This window comes from Centruroides sculpturatus, unplaced genomic scaffold, assembly GCF_000671375.1.
Source record: "Centruroides sculpturatus isolate CEXI.00-Female unplaced genomic scaffold, Cexi_2.0 scaffold1831, whole genome shotgun sequence".
Classification (NCBI taxonomy): Eukaryota; Metazoa; Arthropoda; class Arachnida; order Scorpiones; family Buthidae; genus Centruroides; species Centruroides sculpturatus.
The window spans coordinates 65,933-91,762 of record NW_019386021.1 but is presented as its reverse complement, the minus strand read 5'-3'; the positions used below and the strand labels follow the sequence as shown (position 1 = coordinate 91,762).

Sequence of the window (25,830 nt, the reverse complement as noted above, 5' to 3'; positions counted from 1 at the left end):
CTCGAAGGTTTATGCATTACTTAAAAGCCGTGAACGCGACGAAAAAATTTTACTCATCATAAAACGATAAATAGTTTGTCAAATTTTTATTCATAAAAATGCAGTTTCAACTGCTTTTTATTTTATAAAATCCGTCTTCTTGCGCCACCAGAGGGCCTTTTAAACAACAGGTAGTCTTAGCGTTGGTCAGTAGTAGTCCAAATTCAATACAAACGTTTGTTTCTTGAAAATTTGATCATGATTTAAATACAGTATTTACTTTTATTATTACCGATATGTCATCGAAAAGAAAACGTGTTGTATTATCATTAAAAGACAAAGTATTTGTTTCAATTATCCGAATTTTTCTTTATCTGGACTACCTTCATCCCCAATTAGTACGGATAATCAAGGTTCTACTGTATATATATATATATATATATACACACACACACCAGGTAAAACTGCTGGCTGACTGAGTGCTGTTGTGGAGTTGTACTTAGGCTATGGGTGTAGGAGTTGTCCCCCAGCCAGTGCTGTGATTAACTGTGTAAGGTTATATATATCTAAATTTAAATACATCTGGAAACAAAGACTAGCTCTGGGTCTGGGTGGTGCAACTGGCAAGTGCACCACATGGCAAACGGAGGTTGCAGGTTCAAGTCCTGCCTCAGGTCAGTTCTTTTCTTCCAGATGATTCTAAATTATTTATTAAATTATTAAAATTATAAGTATTAACTTAGTTATGAGATGGGTACCATCTCATAACTAAGTTAATACTATCTATTATATATCTATTATACTATCTATATATATAATATCTATTAGCAAATTACTTAGTATTAATCATTAAATTTGCAGAGTTATAGCCTGATTATTTAAGGCAATCATTTGGTTATGTTTCTGATAAATCACAATTGACATTTTAAATATTTTCCAAAACTTTTGAAGTTCAAACAAATTTTTTTTTGTGTCAATGGAGAAGGCTTATGCCCTGTAACCTCCCTTGTATCCACTGAATATATATATATATATGCTGGATATTTCAATTATAAATCATTAATATGATAAAATATAGTTCAAAATCAAATAAATATGAATTAAAATGCTCTGAAATATGCAAGGCTTGATTCAAAAAACATTTAAATTTAAATATAGAAATAGATAAATAAAAAGTCATGCCAAAATTGTATAGCTTCTTGATACCAAGAAGCTATTTAAATTTAAACTGATCTTATTATCATTTTCAACAAAATAAAAATATTATTATATAATTAAGAGATTAATACTGTATAACTAAATTTTAAGTTTTTTAATGTTGTAACATTAACATACAAACCAAACTTTTCTTTCAATCCAATTGGCATACAGCCACAATCTGCAGTATTCAGAGTGCAAGTTCCAATGTTATTTTTAAAAATCAGCAATCTTAAGTATATATAATTGATTTCTTCTTTAATAATGCCAATTTATATAACTTTTATATTTACAGAGTTAATTTATTTTCATTAAAAAATTTTTTTATTCCAACAAATTTGAATACAAGTACTGCTTATATAATATTTATTAGAAATAAACTAATGCTGTTAAAAAAAAACTATATTTACCTAAAAATAAATTACAAAAAAACTATATAAATAGATATAGTAGCATTAAACAAACTTCTTTATGCTTAGTTATTTTGAAAAATTTATACTTTATCAAATAAAATAATAAGAAAAAACTACTTTTAGTTGGAACAAGAATATCACTATTAAAAATTTAAGCAATGTTAAATTAAAGTTTTCATTAATTTTGAATATTGAATAAAAAATTCATAAATTTTTTAGCTTTTCTAACTAATGATATTCTATTCTAAAAAAAGGCAACAGATAAAAAATATGTAACGTCCCTGAAAACATCCTTCAATAAAGTTTATCATCACAAACTAATTTAAGTGATTAGTTATCTGAAAAAAATCTGTTCATATTATTTATAAATATCCAAGTGATACATATGTACTTTAATGAAAAATATGCATATTATAATCAAGTAATCAAAACAAAAGATATTAAAATTCTTATGTTAAATAAACCTTATTTTCAGATAATCCATTCTTATAATTAACACATTCACCATCTAATGTTTATTAGTTTGTGTAGTTTCAATTACAGAGTTCAAATTTTACTCTCTAAATAATTTTACTGATTAAATCTCTAATAAATTAAGAAAGTAGAACCTGTTATGATAGAATTTTGGAAAGACTTCCTCTGTTCTGCTCTAGTTCTTCCACAAGTTTTGTATTTTCAACATAAAAATGAATCTATTTCTCTCTATTACAAATATGGATAATGCGGCTCTTTTTGAGTTACACGTGTCTTTTGCCGAAAGTGTTAATTTCTGCTTTTTATTATTTTTTTCAATTTTATTTCCACAATTTTGTGAAAATGTTTATTAAAAAAATTCAATATTTGTTTTATATTATATTTATATTATATAATAAAATCGCAATACAGAATAAAAAAGTACAGAACTGCGGCTCCCATGCATTTTTCAAAACCTACATTTCGGCTCCCACTGAACTCTTGCTTATCCACCCCTGCTCTATTAGATCAAATCTCAAATACCATAATATAAAGCATAACTGGCATATTAGTATTAGTTAATATATTTCAGTTTCAAACTTTTTAATGCCAAGGTTTTGATTACTGCATTAAGTGTCTCAAATTATTTTCTCAAATATTTTATTAGTAAAAATCTTAACTACATATAAAAATATTATTAATTTAAATTAAAACATGACCAACCATAAATACACGACTCCTTACATAAAAACTATATATTTTGAAATGTTTACATTGTTTACAAATAAATTGTAAAATTAAAATATTTTAAAATGTACAGTAAAGTGATATATGAGAATTATTTTAGTAATTTTGATAATTTTATAGAGAACTAATTAATACAAATTTATTAAGTAATTAATTTTTTATTTGTGATTTTTGAAATCTCTATGTTTATAAATTATGAATTCCTTTATCAATAATTTCTTAAAAATAATAATATAATTATTGTATCATATTCAACAGGAAAAAATTCTCCAGTAAATTAAATTCAAAATGTTTTGAATTTGACTTATTACTGATTTCTGCCATATTTAAATAATGAATATGACATTAAAGCCATATTCATTATTTAAATATGGCTTTAATGTTTGATTCTGTGAAACAAAAATTATTTTCATCTATTAGATACAAACTGAAACTATTTTAAATAACACCAGTATGTCATTTCATTTCTGTGAATTTTTTCAGTCATTTCATATTTTCTCTTATTGAATGAGGAATCAATAATAAGATTATTGCTGCTTTTTAAATTACGTTTTGATAACAAGTCATATATAGTTTTTTAAATTGTGTTCTATTTTGGAGATGGTTCTTTTCAATTTGTAAAGAATAAATATGTTTGTAAGATAAGAATATCAACAATGTTGTGTAGCAGTAAAAAAGTATCAATGAACAGAAAACCTTGTAGAAGAATATAAAACATTATTTTACTGCACACATTCCTGTATTATCCTGTTATATAGTATAGATCATTTATAGAAAGAACAATAATTTTATAATATAAACAACAGTAAAACAGACAAGTATAGGAGCCATGACTTTTTGTTTTAACAAAAACACTTTCAATCTTTCAGTCCAACATCTGATCACTAATCGACTGATACACTGATATGCATTAAAAAATTCCTATTAATTAAATTAATTAATTATTAATTTAAAATAAAAATAAAACATTCCAGGCTTCTGTATTCGAGCCTATTTTAATATTGTCACGCTTGGATATGTTATATCGTACTGTATAATTATTATTTTAATAAAAATTTTTGAAATATTTGTATATATGTCTTTTTTTAAATTCATATATTATTTTGATTTTTTTTTAACATTTTCATCTTCAGAATATTGACAATATTAAAATAGACTCAAGTACAGAAGCCTGAAATGTTTTATTTTTTATTTTAATAGGAACATTTTTAAGCATTTCAGTGATTGGATCAGTCTTAATCAGTAGATTGGAACTGATTGATATTATTACGTAATTAAAATAAGTTTTAAAACACTTTAAGTCGTTATGAAAATAAATGTTTTTAAATGAATGAATATTATGCTAATGTTAAAAGCAAAGTTAAATGAAGTTAAGATTAAAAGCAAGTTAGTTGTAAAACTTGTGATTGAATTTTCAACCTATTAATGTTAATAGCTTTTATTTTCTATAATTTTTAATCTTATAATGATTGTAGATGCCTATTTATTCATGTATGACTGAAGAGGATCTTAAAGATCAAAATGAATACCAGAAATAAAGTTTCATTCTAACCACAGAAGTGTCATTTTGATGACCTCAGTAACAGTGTGATAAGTTTCTAATATCTCCACTACACAGTGTATGAAACCCTTTAGTGAAACTAAATTTTAGTATTTAACATACAACAAAATAAGCCATTGTATTATAGCAAGATTAAGTTTTTGAAAATGTCATAACTGAAAGAAGAATTATAATACAGGATGCAGCAGTAAATTGCATGATTTGGCAGCAGAGTTGTTGAATAGTAGAGAGAACATGACTACTGTAATCTTGATGTCACGACCATTCATTGTCATGGAGAGGTGGAGTGATTTGCATCAGGCATTTGCCAGGAAACTTATATAAATAATGAAGGTATGTGTCTGCACAGTATGCATTTCAGAATCATTTCAATTTTCCATATAATGATCTAGTGCCTTCCAGCCCATGCCACTAAAGTAGGGATAAAATCTTTCAAGAAATCAGCTCTATATTGAAAAAAAAAGAGATGGTAGTGCAAAATGTGCATATACACCAGAAAACATTGCTAGAGTGAAAGCAGCATTTAAGAAATCCTAACCATTCAGCATATTGGCATGCAGTGTGTCACTTTGTATATCTGATTGCAACTCGTGGAGAATTTTACATAAGGATCTCTATCATCTGGCTTCCATAAATGTAAGGAATTTTATTTATTTATTTTATTTACATTAGATTCACATTATTACAATAAATTATTTACATTTATTTGTTTACTAATCATGTCATCTTGAGGAACAGGAATATTCCATGGCCTGCCGGATCACCTAATCTGTCTGTGTGATTACTTCCTTTGGGAATATTTGAAATCACATCTTCTAAACAACACCACCACAGAACTTCCAGGACCTAAAAGAATGAATCTGGGAAGAGGTGGCTTGAATTCACATGGCATTTTAACTGATTTTTGTCACTAAAATTATATTAAAAATATATAAAATTTGATAAAACTTTGATAAAATTCTTAGTTATCTTTTGTACTTTTCCAACTGTTCATCCAAGGCAAAATGTTAAAAACAATAAACTGATATTAACAAACAGTAATGGTTTTAAAGTCTTTTTATTTTCTTTATTTTTCTTATACAGTATATGCATTTCAATCTTCCAATCCTCCTCAGTACATTCATAAAACAAAGTTTAGCAACTGTTGTTTTACAGCATATTATTTCCATGACAATCACTTTCTTGTTTCTGTGCCATCTATTCTTGATTTTTGTCACTTTTGCTTTTTGATTTTTGTCAATATTTGTGCTGACTCTGAGAAAACATCTGCATCTCATTAACAAATTTGCAGCTCTTTATTTAAGCACTTATTCACCTAAGTTTATTCTTTTTGCTCACAATATCATCTTTGTTTTTTTTTTGTCAGCTATCTTAAAGAAAAAGAAAAGATCACTGTCCTTTCATTCATTCACGCTACATTCTACACTATTCTGATTTTTAATTTTTAAATTTATCTAATAAAATTCTATCTTAAAAGTTCATTCCATCATCAGATTTAAGTAAATTAAAATAACTGTTCTTTTCCCAATTTTAGCATTTTAAAATATTTGTTTAAATATTTTAAATACTTAATACTGTCATTACAAAAAGTGAATGACACATCTAGGATTCTTCTTGATTTCTCAATAAATATAAAAAAAAACAATGCATATTTCCCATCATCATAAATAAAATGTTCACAGATTATCAACGGTGTTTGATCAGTTTATGAAAGTTGACTGCATTCAGTATCCTCTGGATAAAAGATTGAGTCCCTCTAGAATTATTTTTATTATACAATATTTTCAATAATAATAGCCAAAAGTTAAATTGTAAGAAAATTAGTTCAACTTAAATATTTAAAAAGATTTTATTGCATGCAAATTAGATTATAAGATCTTCACCATAAAAGAAAAAATACTCAATAAATTTTACAATCACATACATTTATTAAAATTAAAAATCTAACACTTTCGGTGTTTTGAGGTAGTCTCCCTTAACAATGATATAAAGTTACATCTTTTTAAACCAAAAAAATTAAAACAGGTAGTTCAATCTACTTTTGACACCATCTAAGAAAACATCTTGTTTGACATAAATCTTCAACTATGTCAAATTTGTGCCCTTTCATTATTAAATTTTTAATTTTTGGATATAGAAAAATCATATGGAGTTACATGACTAAATCTGGAGAGTACGGAAGATGTGAATTAACTGAATGCCAGACTCCTGTAAAAATTCCATTGTCTTTGCAATTGTATGGGTCCTGGCATTGTCATAGTGAAGCATAACTTTTCTTAAACCAGTTTTTGGTTGGCTCTTGGACATTGCAAAACCTTTTAGCAGATGTATTGAGACATACCAGTAAGCATTATTTTTTGATTTCCATATTCTCATGAAACCATTTTCCCAAAAAAGTGATAACTATTTGCTTTCAAGCATTCCGAGAATGACTTTTTCTTTTGAAAACAGTGAAGATAAAGAAAGTCTTTATATTTTTCAACATAAATTTACACCATTCCACATAGTCTTTCTTTTCTTTGTCTGTCAACTTCAGCATCTACCTGTCAACAAGTTCCATTAACCAAGGTGGCAAGGATGATTGTCAAGCCCTGTAGCTAGAGGGAGCTGGGAGAGGCTCAGTCATAACTAGAAAATTTTAACTCACTCCTGTCCATTGTTCCAAATGACAAAATTCTGTTTATTTACATTTTTTAGATAAATATATCATTTTTAATATTTAAATTTCAAATATTTTTGTACCATTTTGTATGTTCATTATTTAATATTATTATAATATACAGTCGACCCCCTATAATTACGGTCCCTATAATTACGATTCCTATAAAACTACGAAAAAATTGCTACCGGTATCCGTAAAAAATAGTAAAAGTTCCCTATAAACACCTCAAACGTCATCGGGAAGCCGAACTACTTTCCTGCCGTCCGTAGTGCCATGCTACGGAGAGATATCTATCGTCTGGACAGTATTATATAAATTATATATAAATTAGGTACTGTACATATAATTATATATTAATTATATATAAATTAGGTACTGTATATATAATTATATATTAACTTATTGTAACTTTGTTATAATTAAATATATAATTTCCGCCGTCTAGCGTGGCGCCACGCTACGGAGATTTTTACGCTAACTATCGTCTGTCAGTATGTAAATTAGGTACCGTAAGTCTAATACAGTACTGTAATTTTATACATTTCTTGTGAAAGAAACATTTCTTATTCAACGGCGATTAAAATTATTTATATTAATGATGTCTCCGAAGTTCAAGGAACTATTCGCAGAAAAATAAGTTATTAGAAATCGGCCGCTGTTTGCTGAGCTGTTCCGCGACGAAAACAATGTTGAGCAATGGCGATGTCGAATGGTGACACTCGGTAAGTAATCCTACAATTTTTTGTTTATAGCGTAGTTTATACGGATTATTCCCAAAAAATATATACGTATTTTGGAAATGTTGAGTCGGATTAGTCTAGAATCGATTAATTTTATGGAAGAAAATTTTTCAAACAGCCGTAGTCCGTAAACTTGACACGTGTCTGGTTGTGATTGGAAGGATTCGTAAGAAATCGGATTCCTAGAGAATGGAACGTATCTTATAGGGGGGTCGACTGTATAACACACCTGAATTCTACTTGCCGAGTTTTTTTTCTCTTTATTCAAACATTTTCAACCTATTTGGATCGGCCATCCTCAGGTTCTCCTTTATCGTTCCAAAATGGAACCATTCGTTCGAATTTTATTTGGATTTGAATTTTTGAAATAAGTTAACAACTTTTTGTATATTACATAAATAAACAAAATAAAATAAATAAATAAAATATGTCCCTATATGTGCTACAAAAATTAAATAACATATTTTTTCATGCGTCTAAATCATAATATAATAACTTCTTATAATCTCCAGTTCCTATTTTATGGATTATTGAAACCCATACATTTTTCTATTTTGTATTTCCATGCTGTTAGTAATGTACTTGCATCCTTTTCATTTAAACATCGGTTCCTCATTTTACTTTTGTATATGTCTATTTTTTCCATTTCCATCGCTATAGATGGTGAGTACACCATTCTTATGATCTTCGCTTCATCCCACTTAACTATTGCTCCGTCCGCTTGCGCCATGCTTGCCAATATCGTGCTATTAAGTCCTTTATTAACACTGTATTTGTGCTCTTTTACACGCACTGCAAGGTTTCTTCTGGTCACCCCTACATATTCTTTATTATAATACTTTAATATTATTATTTCAAAAAGTTTTCATGAGTAAGCTGCTGGATCTTTCCCTGGGGTACTCCAGAACTCCCAGGCCCTGATAAGACCAACCCATAATTTGCTAGAGCCATCCCTACTATTGCTGATGGTTCTGCTGATTTTTCCTGATAAGAACTTCAATGTTTCCTTTATCCCTTCATACATTATTTGACAATCTCCTCTAATTAATTGTCTCACTTCTTTGACCTACTCAGTGAATGATGTCAATGAATGTACTGTACATATAAATGACCAGGTCTGGTATCATCTTTCAAATAGGTTTTGCCTCCTCTTAAATTTGTGAAACAGTTACAAATGGTAAAGGTGCCACATTCCCAAAAGCTTGTTTCAAGTGTTCAATTGATTCTTTGAGAAATAACTTCAACATAAAGAATAAGTATGAAATGTTCATATATGAGCTTCATGGCAGTTACTTAAGAACTAGTGGAAAGTGTCAGCTTCATAAGAGCCAACTAGCAACCACAATGCTTCTAGCTTCTGTATGGAACTTTTCCAGTAGGAGTAGAAAATGTAGATTTATGTTATTAATCTTCAGTCATATATGCAGATATATCCAGCTGTAAAAATTTATTGAGAGACCTCAGTTGTATCTTTCCTGATTATGAGGATTTAAATTGTTATAATATTTCTTAATAGATCCCAATTTAATTTAGTCACTTCCATACCAACAACAATCTAACATTTATGAACGAAGTAAATTAAGTGAAGAAACACATATTTGTCCTTGATATTTGTTGCAGAGAAAAGAATTTAATAAGTACTGTTAATAATTAATAACTAAATTTATATTCTTAAACAGCAATCAGATACTTCACATATTTATATACCATAATAAAACATTATAATGTACTAAATTGGTAATAAATTATGTAATCACTTATCTTCTTAGAATATGCACTTATCTCATTTAGTTGTCTGTTGCCAACATAATCTAATTTATAAATTCTAATCTAATCACCTGATTTACAATTTTGCTTTAAAAAGCAAAATTAATAAATCAAGTGATCAGCTTAAAATTTTGTAAAATGTAACAATTGAAATGATCCAAATGAATAAGAATTGTCTACAAAAGTTTTATTTTGTAAAATCTAAAATTTTATGAAGAATATTTTATAATTATTGGATATATTTTACAAATCACAATAAAAAGATAAGTAGGCCAAATTAACAAATGTAGTAAATTAATGACTAGTTTTTTTTTTTTTTTTTACTAAAAATCAACTAAAACACTTACTATTTTCAATTGTAGGTTCATAGACATCTACAAATCTGCCTTCAACAAACTGTATAGTAAGTGATGATTTTCCTAAAAATTGAAATAAATAAATTTTGAAAATCAATAACTGAAGAATTATATATGTAGTTTTTTGATTATTCATAAGCAACAAAATTAGCTAAATAATATAATCTAATCAATATCTGCAAAATAAAGATTTATAAGATAATTATTACGGCACATTTAAAAAGCACATGACAGTGGAAATCATATACTGTTTAATCAATGTCACAATACATATATATCAAACCAATAAAGAAACTAACAAATTGACACTAAACTAGTTCAACTGATAAATAAAACTTTGCAAATGATATTAAGAAATGAAACTATTATAGAATTTTTATGTGAAATGCATTGAAAATGATAATGTATTAACTTATTGAACATTTCATAATTAAAATTGAAATATTAGTTTTTTACATTAAATATACACCATATAATTTAGTCATATCAAATAAACCAATATATTCTTAACAAACATTTTTTAATTCATTTAAATTACTTTTAATCGATTAATTTTTTATAAAGCTCAATTGACAATCTCTTTCAATTATTTATTTTTTTTTGAATTTTTTAAACAAATAATTTTGTAAAAGCTTTGATTTAATATTTTTAATATTAAACCAATAGGTCAGTTAACTTAGCTGCTGGTTTAATATTATAAAAACAAATATATTTCTTTTCTTTCCTCATTTTAATCTTTTGGCATACTGACAATAAACATTATATTAGTAAAGCTTATCTTAGGATTCAATGATTGATTATTATCTACTGATGAATTCAAGTGAAGATAAAATGTGAATGAGATGAATAAATATATTACTGTAAAAACTATATGCTTGCTAGTATTTTTTGCTCTATATATTCAATGAATTGTAAAATAAATACTTGAGCCAATGTTATTGAAAAAAATTAAAATTTTAATGAGATAATATAAAACAAATTACAAAAATTGTTTATGCAAACATTTTCACTTGATTAATCAAGATTCTTCCAGGCAATGGAACAAGGATTCAAAATAAAACATTTTTAAATATCAATGAAATGAAACATATTTTTAATTATTAATAAATATGTTCTTACCAGAAAAATACTTCTGGTAAAAAATTATATAATTAGAATTTATATTAAATGAAATTAAGGAAATATGAAAAGGGAGAGAAAAAAATGTTTCCAAATACCACTGGTTTGTTGACATTCATATTGCACAACTCTTGGATAAGAATTTCCAATAAAGTATTTTTTTATGATATGAACTGATGAGTTGGATATGATCCATGTTTGGGAATAACCTTCCATTACCACTATCTTTGCTAATTTTGTTGTAAGTCTGTTGTTTTATATATTGCCCTTATGTTCTATAATTCTTTTATATAATGTGTGAGTTGTAACACCAATGTAAAAGGTGGTGTTTGCATCAGATCTTAAAAGATTTTTATATATACTATGTTTTGTAAAAACATTAGAGGGTTCTCTGTCATGCAAAGAAGTGTACATAATGATGATAAAGCACTTGTGACAATATTTAAAAAACTTTTTGGCATGTCTTGCTATTTTATCTAAACAGCTTCTAAAGACAGGTAAAGAATAGGGAAAGAACTTGACATTTTACAGTGAAGTGAGGAGACAGAAATTATGAAAAAGGCTATTTCTCAACTTGTTAAGAAGATAATTGAACTTGCTTAAAAAAAATTCATCCAATTGTGGAATTGTTGCTACAATGAGTATAGACTAAATATAAGTGGAAGACTAGCAGTGTTTTTGTAAGTCCCATATTGAAAAAAGTTGACAGATGGTATTTATGTTAGTGCAAATGGTTTGTGAAAGACTTCAAGTGAAAGATCGTCTAGTGTTCAAGTTATTCTTAGGTTTAGGAAGCTGATGAACTCATTGTCTTCATGCTGTACTATAAATTTTATTTTATTAAAGATTAAATTGATGTAGGCAATTAGACAATCTTTGAATTATTTCTCTCCTACATCAATTCACATTCAAATAAAATGAGGAATTTTTTATTAACATCGTCCCAATGTCGGGCTGAAATTTTTAATTATCTTTTTAATTTATTTAATTTAAAATATATGCTCTCCACCTCAAATTAGTACTGTAGTGGCTTGACCCTGTACATCATACTTTTCTGTTAGCAATGGTGTTGTGCCAGTCATCTATCTAACTCCTTTCAGGGGAAAATTTTTAAATTGAAATAACATGACTTCTGGTTTGTATCAGAAGTTCATATATAGTTAATCAGGACCTCCTGCCCCTAAGGTTTCCATATTTGGTCTTGTCTTTCATCTATCTAACTCCATTCTCGAGGTTAAGGAAAGACAGACAGACAAACAGATGACAGTAGGAATTTATAGATCTACAATTTTTTTTCAAATTGCAGCCCAAAAAGAAATCTTTATACAATTTTATATTATTATTTTAAAAACTAACATTTTGTTTCTTATTAAAATTAAGAACTTTAAAATATTACATGACTTGGAAACTGTCTTTGAACTTGATAGTAAATATGCTACAAATATTAACAAAAGTAACTAAAGATTAAATCATATGCCTCTATGCCCTTATAGTATAGTATTTAAAATGTCTACTCTGACTTATTTTATTAACAAGACATATTATACCAATGTCTTTGTTCAGCAAAAGTTAAGAAAGCTTATCGGAGAAAACAAACAGTCTTTATTTTTCACCTGTACACTTTATACACAATATTGTGTTTCAGAATATTTTACCCCTCATCAGCAGGTCTACATTCAATATTTTCTAAAACAAATCATTAAAATCAATATAAATTTATAAAATCCCAACAATAAAAACCTATTACATTACTTACAGTTTTTCAATTTTTAAACATTTTGAAAATCAGAATTACAGAGCTACTTTTATTATATTTCTTAGATTCCTATATAATAGCAATAAACATAAGTTACATTATTAAGTATTTTTTAAACATATTTACAACTTACATATCATATTCCAATTTTCACTTGAACTATTAACCTTTTACTACAGTAGATACTCTCTCTTATATCTCCTGTCATTCCTTCTGTTGATGATTTTACTCTATAATTGGTGGATTTCTCTTCCCACATTGTTGTTCATTCTGTTCTGTTGTCTCGCTAGGTAAATGTGTTCATATAATTGCTTTTTGAAATTATTATTATTTTTTTTTTATTTAAATGTGTTAGGTAAAAGGTTAAGTGCAAGGTNTATAATTAGAATTTATATTAAATGAAATTAAGGAAATATGAAAAGGGAGAGAAAAAAATGTTTCCAAATACCACTGGTTTGTTGACATTCATATTGCACAACTCTTGGATAAGAATTTCCAATAAAGTATTTTTTTATGATATGAACTGATGAGTTGGATATGATCCATGTTTGGGAATAACCTTCCATTACCACTATCTTTGCTAATTTTGTTGTAAGTCTGTTGTTTTATATATTGCCCTTATGTTCTATAATTCTTTTATATAATGTGTGAGTTGTAACACCAATGTAAAAGGTGGTGTTTGCATCAGATCTTAAAAGATTTTTATATATACTATGTTTTGTAAAAACATTAGAGGGTTCTCTGTCATGCAAAGAAGTGTACATAATGATGATAAAGCACTTGTGACAATATTTAAAAAACTTTTTGGCATGTCTTGCTATTTTATCTAAACAGCTTCTAAAGACAGGTAAAGAATAGGGAAAGAACTTGACATTTTACAGTGAAGTGAGGAGACAGAAATTATGAAAAAGGCTATTTCTCAACTTGTTAAGAAGATAATTGAACTTGCTTAAAAAAAATTCATCCAATTGTGGAATTGTTGCTACAATGAGTATAGACTAAATATAAGTGGAAGACTAGCAGTGTTTTTGTAAGTCCCATATTGAAAAAAGTTGACAGATGGTATTTATGTTAGTGCAAATGGTTTGTGAAAGACTTCAAGTGAAAGATCGTCTAGTGTTCAAGTTATTCTTAGGTTTAGGAAGCTGATGAACTCATTGTCTTCATGCTGTACTATAAATTTTATTTTATTAAAGATTAAATTGATGTAGGCAATTAGACAATCTTTGAATTATTTCTCTCCTACATCAATTCACATTCAAATAAAATGAGGAATTTTTTATTAACATCGTCCCAATGTCGGGCTGAAATTTTTAATTATCTTTTTAATTTATTTAATTTAAAATATATGCTCTCCACCTCAAATTAGTACTGTAGTGGCTTGACCCTGTACATCATACTTTTCTGTTAGCAATGGTGTTGTGCCAGTCATCTATCTAACTCCTTTCAGGGGAAAATTTTTAAATTGAAATAACATGACTTCTGGTTTGTATCAGAAGTTCATATATAGTTAATCAGGACCTCCTGCCCCTAAGGTTTCCATATTTGGTCTTGTCTTTCATCTATCTAACTCCATTCTCGAGGTTAAGGAAAGACAGACAGACAAACAGATGACAGTAGGAATTTATAGATCTACAATTTTTTTTCAAATTGCAGCCCAAAAAGAAATCTTTATACAATTTTATATTATTATTTTAAAAACTAACATTTTGTTTCTTATTAAAATTAAGAACTTTAAAATATTACATGACTTGGAAACTGTCTTTGAACTTGATAGTAAATATGCTACAAATATTAACAAAAGTAACTAAAGATTAAATCATATGCCTCTATGCCCTTATAGTATAGTATTTAAAATGTCTACTCTGACTTATTTTATTAACAAGACATATTATACCAATGTCTTTGTTCAGCAAAAGTTAAGAAAGCTTATCGGAGAAAACAAACAGTCTTTATTTTTCACCTGTACACTTTATACACAATATTGTGTTTCAGAATATTTTACCCCTCATCAGCAGGTCTACATTCAATATTTTCTAAAACAAATCATTAAAATCAATATAAATTTATAAAATCCCAACAATAAAAACCTATTACATTACTTACAGTTTTTCAATTTTTAAACATTTTGAAAATCAGAATTACAGAGCTACTTTTATTATATTTCTTAGATTCCTATATAATAGCAATAAACATAAGTTACATTATTAAGTATTTTTTAAACATATTTACAACTTACATATCATATTCCAATTTTCACTTGAACTATTAACCTTTTACTACAGTAGATACTCTCTCTTATATCTCCTGTCATTCCTTCTGTTGATGATTTTACTCTATAATTGGTGGATTTCTCTTCCCACATTGTTGTTCATTCTGTTCTGTTGTCTCGCTAGGTAAATGTGTTCATATAATTGCTTTTTGAAATTATTATTATTTTTTTTTTATTTTTATTTTTACAGTACTCAAATCTATTTCACACCCAGTCGTATTACAGTGTTCTGCTACTGCTAAATTTGCATAATTATTTTTAATCGCTGAAATATGTTCTTTTACATGTATTTTCAATTTTCTTTTTGTTTCTCCTATATATGTTTTCTTTTGTTCATAATTACAATTAAATGAATATACTAATAAAATAAAATAATAAAATAAGTCAGAGTAGACATTTTAAATACTATAACTAAAGATTAAATGAAGTATAAGTAGAACAGAAAAAAGAAATTCCAAATATGTTCATTTTTAAAGCTTAAATCAAAATTCTGTTGATTAATTCATATCAATTTCAATGCTTATTTAGATAAAAAGTAGAATACAAAATTTTCACCAATGTTAAACTACATTCAATAAAGTTGCTACAGTTTTGCCTTTATATACCTAGTAATTAATTAACTTTTCAGAATTTGTAACTTTATTTTGAGTAAACAAATTTTAAACTTTTTTTTACTAATATTTTTTCATTCAATCTTCAAAATTTACAAAAGATATAACTTTACATAGGCCGAATTGTTAAAAATTAGAAAACAGTAAAAATATAATATTAATAGTCATTGTTAATTATTGATATTAATATCCTAATATTATAAAAGCAGACTAGATCCAAGATTTAATAGCTTTATTAAACCAATTATGAATTAATATAACTATTGAATACTTAAGCTGACTTTAATAAACTTTAATCAATTTTTTATTGTGATTTTATTATATAAATATATAACACACAAATCAAGCAATAATGATCTAAGAATATTTATACAAGATGAAATGGAATTGTGTCATCTTAGAACTAAATTAGCATAACAATTTTTTTCCTAATATAAAAATTCAATCAGATGATGTATACAAGTTACAAAAGATCAGATAAAATAAGGAAGACTTCTGCCACATATACCACAGATCATGTTATGATATGATTAACCACCTGATTTATGTCCATCATACTACCAAATTTAATTTAATAAGTAGAATGGATATTACATCATCATTGATCTTACCTAACGTATTCATAATTATCTGATTCATAATTATCTGATTTTTGTTGAGAAAGTTATTAACCTAGTTTTAATCTATGCTACAAAATGGCATCTCTCAATATATTTCTTTATAGAAAACTATTTTATTAGTACCTGTTTCAAGTTTAACATGTAATAATGTAAATTTGTATATGGAAAAGTTAATAATTTTCTTTACATAAGTATATCCAATTTAGTATTGCATAATCATTAGTTAATAAAAAAAATTAAACTTGTGTTTATAAATTTGGAAGAAAGTATTATTGTTTATATGTTCAATCATGGTTACTTTTGCAGGTATTTGTGTGCATATAGTGAAGAAAATAATCTAAAACACACCAAAAATAAGAAAAAAAAAATTAAAAACTAATTCATATTGCTGAAAGAAATATAATAATGAATTCTCCAAACCAAAAATACCAAGTTTTAATTTAAATTTGTAAATTTTTTAAATGTTTTTATTAAGTTACATAACTTTAAATATTTGTTTATATACAGATTAGTGTGTATATATATATGAATTTACATTAGGCCTAACTAATTTGGTTAAAGTTATGGGATATTTTTGTTTCTTACCTACTGATCTAAAACCCATAATGGCGAGTTTTCTTTGTTTTGGTGGCATCTTTGTTATTCAATTACACATCAGATAAATAAAATTGAAAGAAAACAAAAATTATTTTAACCAAATTTCATTTCCTTGATCACAATAACCACGTGATCGAGACTAATGTACCCTGGTGGTAAAATATGATACTAATTTACTGATATTAAATTCTTTAAAATATAAATAAATAAAAGTTATAATTACGTTTTTTTTTTTAAGTTAGAAAATAATATTTCTTAATAAAATATATTCGAGCGATTTTATTAAAATAATTCCAAATTTTGTTAATGTATATAACGGGTAATTGTATAAAGACATATTGAAAAATGTTAATCTTTATCGCGGTGTAAGAGTACAGGTGATATCCAAGGTCTTAGATTATCAGGTTGCCTCATAGAGAAGAAACGCTTCTCATTGGTTGCTTATTTGACGTCACTCGTAGTCGAAAACGAAACATCTTACTATGTCCTTATGGTAGAAACGTTACCGATCAGAGGCTCGTAGCTTTAATTACACGCTAATATTTTATTAATTACGATACTTACTTAATTAAATAAAAATAAAAATTGATTATAAATAAGAAAAATCCGGAATATTGAGCAAATCTTCGTAATTTTTACGTGTAAAGTTGAAGTTAAAATGAGTTTTTCTACTTTGTAAATGAAATCTATTTTATCTATTTTATGATTTTATAACAACAATAGTTTCTTAAAACGATTAATTTTGGTAAATCCTACGTAGGTGATTTATATATAAGTAAATTAATTTAATTTCTATCGTCAAACTGTTATATATTTTTTTTTGAACTAAAAATAATATTGGTCTATTTTTCAATTTTTAATACTCGTGTACCGAAAACGATATTATTGATATTAATATATACAAATTAAGTTTCAAAAGAACAATTTTTTATGTTATAAACACATTTTTGATGTCAATATGTACAAATTAAATGCTACATAAAAACAATTAATTAAATCAGGTACAAACTTTTTTTAATTTTCTATTGTTATTACAATTTACTTTTCTTTTCACAGCGAAACGATCATGTTTAATTAAATTATTCAAAAATTTCAATCTAATCCATACACGTTGCTTTACGTATGTGTATATAATGTCTTCTGGCAAGTTAATTGTCTGTTTAATTAATGATGTAATAGATGAAACCGTTTTACATTTCAAATGCAGTTTAACAGTTTTTGTAAAAATTGATTCCATTTTTTTAACTAAATTAAAGAAATCTTCTGATGGTTGTGACAGTCCACCAAAAGATAAATCCTGAACAAGGGACATCATTGTATAACTATGTTCATTTTTATTTTGGTGACTGACACTTCCTAAATTTGGATATTTTTTTTTTATTTTCTTGCAATCCACCCTGCTAAATATTGTAATCCATCATTTTTTAATTCATCTAATTCATCATTTTTTAATTCTACATTTTCCTGAGATATATCACATAAATCATCATCATTTACATTGCATGAATTTTCAGATATTCCTTGTTCTTTAGAACTAGACATATCTGAAACTTCTTGCAGTAAATCTGCCTCTTCAAACATTTCATTTATTAAATAATTTTCAGCTATCTGATCTTCTGTGTTTAATTTATTTTGCAATATTCCTGGTGATTTGCCTAAAATTATCATTCTTACTCTATATATTACTTCAAGTGGACTAGGATGATCATTTAAACCACCTCTAGTTCGAATCTGTGAAAATAGATTTTCTAAAGAATCCTGATTTACTTTACATGTTAAGATATAATGGTATTTAGGAAATTTTGAACTAAGGTCGAAAAATAAATCTTTAATAGATTTAATAGATATAAGCATTCCTTTTTGAAATGTTTGAAGTGATTTTTTAGATACACATCTCATACTTTCAATTATTCTGTAAGTATTATCAAGTATATTATTTTGTTCTGTTATGTTAATGCCATAAGCACATTTGGAGGGATAATCAATTTTGTAATGAAAATTGGGTGTTGAACTATTCATAACATCAAACCATGCATTAATTGATGATATAAATTCAGAAGCTGCTAAGGCATTTTCAGTTTTAATATATCTTTTAATAGCAACAGCTGTAGAATTAGAAAATAATTCACAAGCTAACCTAACATTTTGTCGTTGAAATTTCTGACATGTAATATGCTCTTCTTTTAATTTATGGCAAACTTTTATTTCATTGGAATCTATTTGAAGTAACTGTTGTAATGAGTCTTTGTTTATTAATGTATGATCTGAAGTTAGAAAACCTGTATCTAAAAACCAATTTCTAATGAGTTTTAACAAATGAGGTGCATCTGGAAAATAGTATATATTATTTCCATTAGATGGATGTATAAATTTAGTATTGAATATATTTATCCCTAATTCCTTCCATAATCCTATATTTTGTCCACCGCAGTCACTAACAACAGCAACAACAGTATATCCTGCATCAAAAAGTTTTGAAATAACAGTAAATAAAAGTTGTTTTTTCATTTTAACATCAAAATCCATGTAAACTGGTTGTTTCCATGATGCAAATAGTCCTCTTGCCATCATTACTAAAACTTGATTATTGGGTCCAATAACTTTATCCCTCACTTTATCATATTCATATATATGCTTTACCTGAAATATCAGTAAAATGTTAAAACAGAAAATTAAAATAATTATTGAATTATGTGGTTTTATCAATATGAGTACAGTATATACAGTATTTACCTTCATCTCATCAAACTGAAGAACTGTAAGTTTTTCTTCTTCTGAAAGTTCAAAGCCTTTAATTTTCATGATGTTTATAACATCATTTAATATGCCTTGACAAAGATTTATTTTTGAAGCCCATCGTTGAAGTGTCGAAACTGCAGGTAACGGGATATTCATTTGATTTCTTAAGTATAAATATGATCTTATGCTTAAATATCTCAAAGTAAATGCCAAATTCATATCTTCTTTCTTCCATTTAATTTTCTTTTTTCTCTCCAGCAGATTATATATTTGTGTTTCTGTAAAGGTACCTTTCAATATTGATATAACAAAATCTTTTTTATTTTTTTCATTTATTTTTTTCAATTTTTCATGTTCTTTTTGAAGGATGACAGTTTTACTTTTCCAAAATTTCAGATCTCTTTGGATTGCTTGCATTCTTATCTCAATATGTTTAATCTTCATATTTAAAATAGAATTTTCATGTTTTAATTTAAAATTAAGATCTTCTAAAGTTTTACAATTGTTACATTTGTTAAAAGATTCTTCTCCTTTATCCTGTTTATTTACATCTAAAAGTTTTTCTATCAGGTTTTTTCTATTTCTTTTTAATACACTATTCTTTCTTTCATTTGACTGCTTAATATTTTTATTTTCTATGTTTCCTAAATTTACTGTTGGTAGTGAAGCTTTCTTTAGTTTAGGTCTTGCCAATAAACCTAATAATTCAGCTTTTAAATTTCTTTCAAAATCATTTTCTGTGAAATGATCAGAGCAAACATGACAAGAATCAGGATTAAATTTGTCTTTTCTTTTACAGTTATGGATCCATTTTCTTCTTATTATTGGATCTTTAGGAAATCTAAAATAACTGACTTTCCTGTCTAATGACTTTTGTTTTACAATGGCTGTTATCACAATTTGCAACAGCACATGTTGCTCCTGGCATCTAAAAATAATAATAATAAAATTTAGGTATTTGCGTAAATATGCATATTTTAAAAAGTTATATTAATTAATAATAAACAATATTCTTTTACATCGCAGGTTATCTTAAGTGTTACCATCCTGTTACCGGCCAGCTTATTATTTGTAGTCGTCATTTCACTGAGCAGATACTATTTTTATACATGCAGAAAACTATTCTTAGTATTTTAAAGTATTTTATTAATAAATATATTTTATCCGTAACCATATTCTGTAATTTCTACAGAACGAAGAGTAAAGACTACAACAGAATATCAAACTGTTCTAGGAACACTTTTGTTACTTCCGAACAATTTTTATCGATATAATTATCAACATAATTATGTTTAATAATAGCAATAAGTATAGATATATTTACCTTCGAAGATTATGAGTCTAAAAACGCTCGACAAATTAAAAAAAAATAGTTAAATTCCAAAATTTCCTTCCCTCGCTTACAGTAGTGAAGCAGTCGCTAGACCTTGGGCTCGACTACGGATGACGTATATCCGGAATCTGGCAGGAAGTGGCTAAATCGGCTGTATGAGGCAACCTTATAAATCTAAGACCTTGGGTGATATCACACTCCATTCAAGGACGTTGAGATTACTCGAGTGTCCACCAGATGTCGTGACAATCTACAAGTCTAATATTTACCATTAACATTAGCAACAATCGCTAATTGAACTTTAATTTGTGTTAATTTCAATAAAAATTTGTGAAATTTATATAAAATAATTTAAAAGTAATAAAATATGTTTATAATTTTTAAAAAATCTTCATTAAACGGACATTTTTATACTCTAAAAAAGATTAAAATATATATTACTTTAGCTATTACAGGTTGCGGCCGAACTTTTAATATTAAATATATCTCAATTATTAAATGTAATTTAAACTCATAAACTATCGATTGCTTTTTAATTTCGTCCACGTAAAAGTTTTGTAACGTAGTTTAATGCAACCGAGGAAACATTAGAATAATCTGAAATGCATTTTGCAAGAAAAATATCGTGAAATTTGCAATGTTAATTCTTGGCGGTCAACATGTCCACGCGTTTATTTACGAAAAGTTTGTAACCGGATTTCCTACGGACAACAGAGAGGTTACGGCCGAAGTTTTCATCTCTCAAACGTGAACGTCGAACGTCGAGCGCCGCTATCTTGTAAGCGGCGCTCAACGTTCTGCGTTCACGTTTGACAGATGAAAACTTCGGCCACAACCGGCTAACTTTCCGGAAACGTTGAACCGACAAATATTTAAATTTTCTGTAAGACACGCTTTTCGAAAACAGTTTATTTTTGCAATTAAATTGTATAATTCTTTAATTGCTGTACTTGTTTTCGTAGTCTGATGCATCACGAAAATTTCGATTTGATGTTTAAATTTGAAGAGGAATAGTGTATTCGTGGCTCGTTAGCTCAGTCGGTTAGACCGTCGTGCTAATGACGCGAAGATCGTAGGTTCTAGCCAATACTTTTATTTTGTAGATTCCTAACGTTGTGCGAAAGTTCATCACAGATGTTCTTTTGTTTCTGTTTCCCGACACAACAATTAAACCGTTGCGCGTTAACCGGATTCGACTCTTCAACTAAACGCTATTCATTTGGATACGCGTTAAAGAAGACCGTCTTAACAAGTGGGGTCCCACCAGTGGCCAAGCGGTCTTCGTTCTCTGAACACTGGGAGTTCAACTTCAACTTCAATTTTTGATCGAGGAGTGCTGCAGCTCGTCGCTTTTCACTCCGGAAGAAACAGTGGGGCCGATCGCACAGCGACCGAAGAGGCGGTCTTATCGAAGACGACCAATCCGAGGAGACAGGAGAGGGGGACGAGGAGACAGGACCAAAGCCGGCCTTATAAGAGACGACCCTTGCGAGAAAGCAAGACAGAATGCCTTCCGGGAGGACTTTGAGGGAAGCTGGCCCCTATTCAGGCGTCATTGGCAAGGATGAAAACCCGGAAAAACCTCCCGCTGCCAGCTCGTCCGAGTGAGGCGCGAACCCCTGATCGAACTCCGGTGTTTAGAGTCTGGTCACCACCATTAAGCGGAGATAGAGTCCATACTGGGAGTTCGGTCGTGGGTTCACACCTCGCTCAGACGGGCTGGTCACGTGGAGTTTTCCGGGTTTTCTCCACATCTGTAACGCCTAAATAGGGGCCAGTTTCTCTTAAAAAGACCTCCCGGAAGGCATTCCCCCTAGGCAGATCGCCCAAGTGTTGCAGTGCCATATTTAAACAAACAAACAAACATCATTTCTATTTTTCCGCCGTTCATGCGATGGGCATTGCTTTTCTCAAATTAGCAAAAAAATAGAAACAATCTTTCAAGCTTGAATTTGCGACCGTTGGTGTAATCGAAATTTTTGTGGATGCTTGCTTGAGTGGTTTCTCCGCTCCCAAACACCTGAAGTAATTCCGAATATCTCGTTCGAAAGAAGATTGTTTTCTTAGGTAGTGTGCAAAATTATAAGATTTTTTGTAATGCGTTTGACGAAATATAAGCAATTGAAAAGTGCAAAAATTGTCAAAAAAGCTATATGTTCTTTTTCTTAATCCGACACTGCAGATGCTCTTAGCGAAAAAAATATAGGTCTAGAGAGCTCAAATTTTAAACTGGAGACTTCCTCATTATCAGTGAGATGCTCGCGAAACTTCCTAGTCGGTAAGTCAAAGTTCACGGGAGTTTTCCATAGAACTAATTCAGTTTTACTGCTTAATTTTATGCTTATAAAGATAAAATTGCTTGGAAACTAATGAATTTTATTGAAAATGTTACTCAGAATTACAAAAACTCAAATTTATGCGAAATAAACTTTTTATAACGATTTTTCTAAAGGCAATCGAAAGCGTCCGTCGCCGAGCGCCGACCGACTTTATGTCTCGACGTAATAATACAATTATTAAACAAAAACGATTGATATACAAACATAAACATATGAGATGTAAAAATATTTCTCCAAGTAAAAATTTCACAATTTAGACGACAGTCAAAATTTTTCTTAGCAGTTTTTTCTATTTTGGTAAAGATAAGCTTGGCTCTTAGAAGCGGTATCCACAAGATTTGTACTGTATTATTGTTTTGTTCATTTCGCTTCCAAGTCTCAAGCTTATCTTTTCCAAAGAAAAACGCCTAAAAATTTTTTGATCATTGTCTAAATTGTCATAAACTTTTACTTGGCGTAAATTTTTTACATCTCAGATGTTTCGGTTTGGATATGAAACTTACGACTCCACTGGCAACAATGTTATACACGAGAACATAAGACAACAGGCCGATAAAATGGTGGCGTCTATACAGCAATTCACGAAGCAAGAGCGGTGTAGTGTTTTTGTGAATAATCGTTCTTGCTTCGTGCACTGCTGTATAGGCGCAGCCATTTTAATGCTCTGTTGTCTTATAACATGCGCTTAGAAGTAGGAAGGAATCATCATGATAATTGGCTACACCTGTCACCTGTTTTTGAAGTGTTAGTGCTTATTTCTCCTTCTAGAAAAAGAACATTATTGCATTATATAGAGTCAACATAAAAATAGTTTGGCAAAGTTTGCAGGATTTTTTTGGGACTAAATCATAATACGATGAGTAATAATCTTAATTAATGATACATTGATTTTGTATAAATATTAAAATTTATTAAAAAGTACCTAATTACACTGATTCCGCCCATTTTCGTGAAATTTGGGACTTAGTAATCCTTCGTGAACATTGAATTTTCGAACTTTGAGTTCTATTTTCAATGTTAAAATTGTAATTCGTTCCAAGACTTTATGTATTATTGCTGGTTTTTAAAAATTTTCGAAAAAATGAATGGTTTTATTAATTTAAATAAATAAACTGTGCAGTTGTTTATGATGCTGTAAAAGTCAAAAGAAAAAAAATAAAGAAAATAGTAATGTAATTTATGACAGACGCCATACGAATGAATGAGTGAAGGGAACTTTTAGCATTGCCCCTGGCGAATATCCACTTCGCGCAGGCTCCAACTCCAGTTTACTGAAATATTTAATGGAAGATTACATACTACTGTAAACTGAAGTTTTTGGTGCATAAATTTCCGATTATGAACGATCGAATTCACGAACACTGACGTCCACGAACATCGAGGGTTTTTTCCTAAACATTTCTGCTCTGTGAGCACTAAGAGAGCCTCTTTTAGCAAGACCACAATGGGGCGACTGGGTGGTGAGGGACGGGGCCAAAATATTCGGACGGACCACCCACGAAAAATTCCTGGAAATTTTTCGACCCGTCCCGGATCCCACAGAGCTATAGGCTGCCACCATAACCGCTCGGCCATCAAGAAAATCAAGAGTGTAGTGTATTGAGATGTAGTTCTTCCTTCTTTTATATGGAGTATAGCTTAATTTAGGCTCTTTCTCCGAATGACGTTATTGATCGGGCTATGCGACCGACGAGACAGCCGTATCCTAACGGCCTGAACGCGCACGCGGGGAAAGAATGCCTTCCGGGATGGTTTTTACGGGGAACTGACCTCCTATTTAGTCGTTATTGGCAAGAGAGAAAACCCGGAAAACTCCAAGCAGCCAGCCTGTCCGATAGCGGCGCGAACCCACGACCGAACTTCCCAGTGTTTAGGGTACTAAGACCGCTCGGCCACTTGAGATGTAGTTTTCGAATTTCAAACCTATAAAATTCCATTGTGGTACGTTGTCCGTCCTTCGTTAATCTCGAGTACGGTGTTAGATGGATCAGCAATGAAAAGTTCAGGGGCCGGTGGCACTGTATATACGAACTTCCAGTCGCATACTCAGAGGGGGTCCAAGGAGCCCTGGCACCCTCCAAGGAAACAGAAAAACAAATACTAGGAAGTTTTCCAAAAATAGTTTCCTAATTAAAATTAGTTTTTATTTATATTATGTCGTCTTCTATTTTTATACTACTTACGAATTCACATAAGATGGAAATTTTATTGAATTAGCATTGAAAATTTTTTATCCATTGAACCTGACTTCCTCCATAGTTAAATTCTCAGTGCATTACTGAGAACTTCTGGTCTGAATCGAAGGTCACATGATTTTAATTCAAAATTTTTTCGAGAATGGAATTTATTTATTTATTTAATTTAAAATTCAATGTAACAGCCAGAAGAGTAAGAAACAGCTTTCTTTATACATAATACAAATAGACGATAGACGTATTTATTTTTTAATACATTTTATAATTTTTATTATGAAAGAAAAATAAAATTTACATAAATATGATTTAGGTATTTAAAAAGTAAGCAAAAGAAAGGTACGGGAAAATATTTAAAAAAAAAAAAAAAAAAAATT

The 25,830-nt window shown here is 28.7% G+C and overlaps 1 protein-coding gene across 2 annotated transcripts in view; it reads right to left on the bottom strand.

Moving 5' to 3' along the window:
- Positions 1-16,989, bottom strand: part of LOC111613161 (GTP-binding protein Rheb homolog) — a 41,724-nt gene extending 24,735 nt beyond the window's left edge. For both annotated transcript variants that reach the window (XM_023354484.1, XM_023354485.1), the window contains exons 1-2: positions 16,839-16,989; positions 9,867-9,938 (exon numbers count right to left, since the gene is read on the bottom strand). In XM_023354484.1, coding sequence (XP_023210252.1) covers positions 9,867-9,938; positions 16,839-16,887 — 121 coding nt within the window. In that variant the 5' untranslated portion in view covers positions 16,888-16,989. The remainder of the gene's footprint in view (positions 1-9,866; positions 9,939-16,838) is intronic.
- Positions 16,990-25,830: the final 8,841 nt, after the last annotated feature.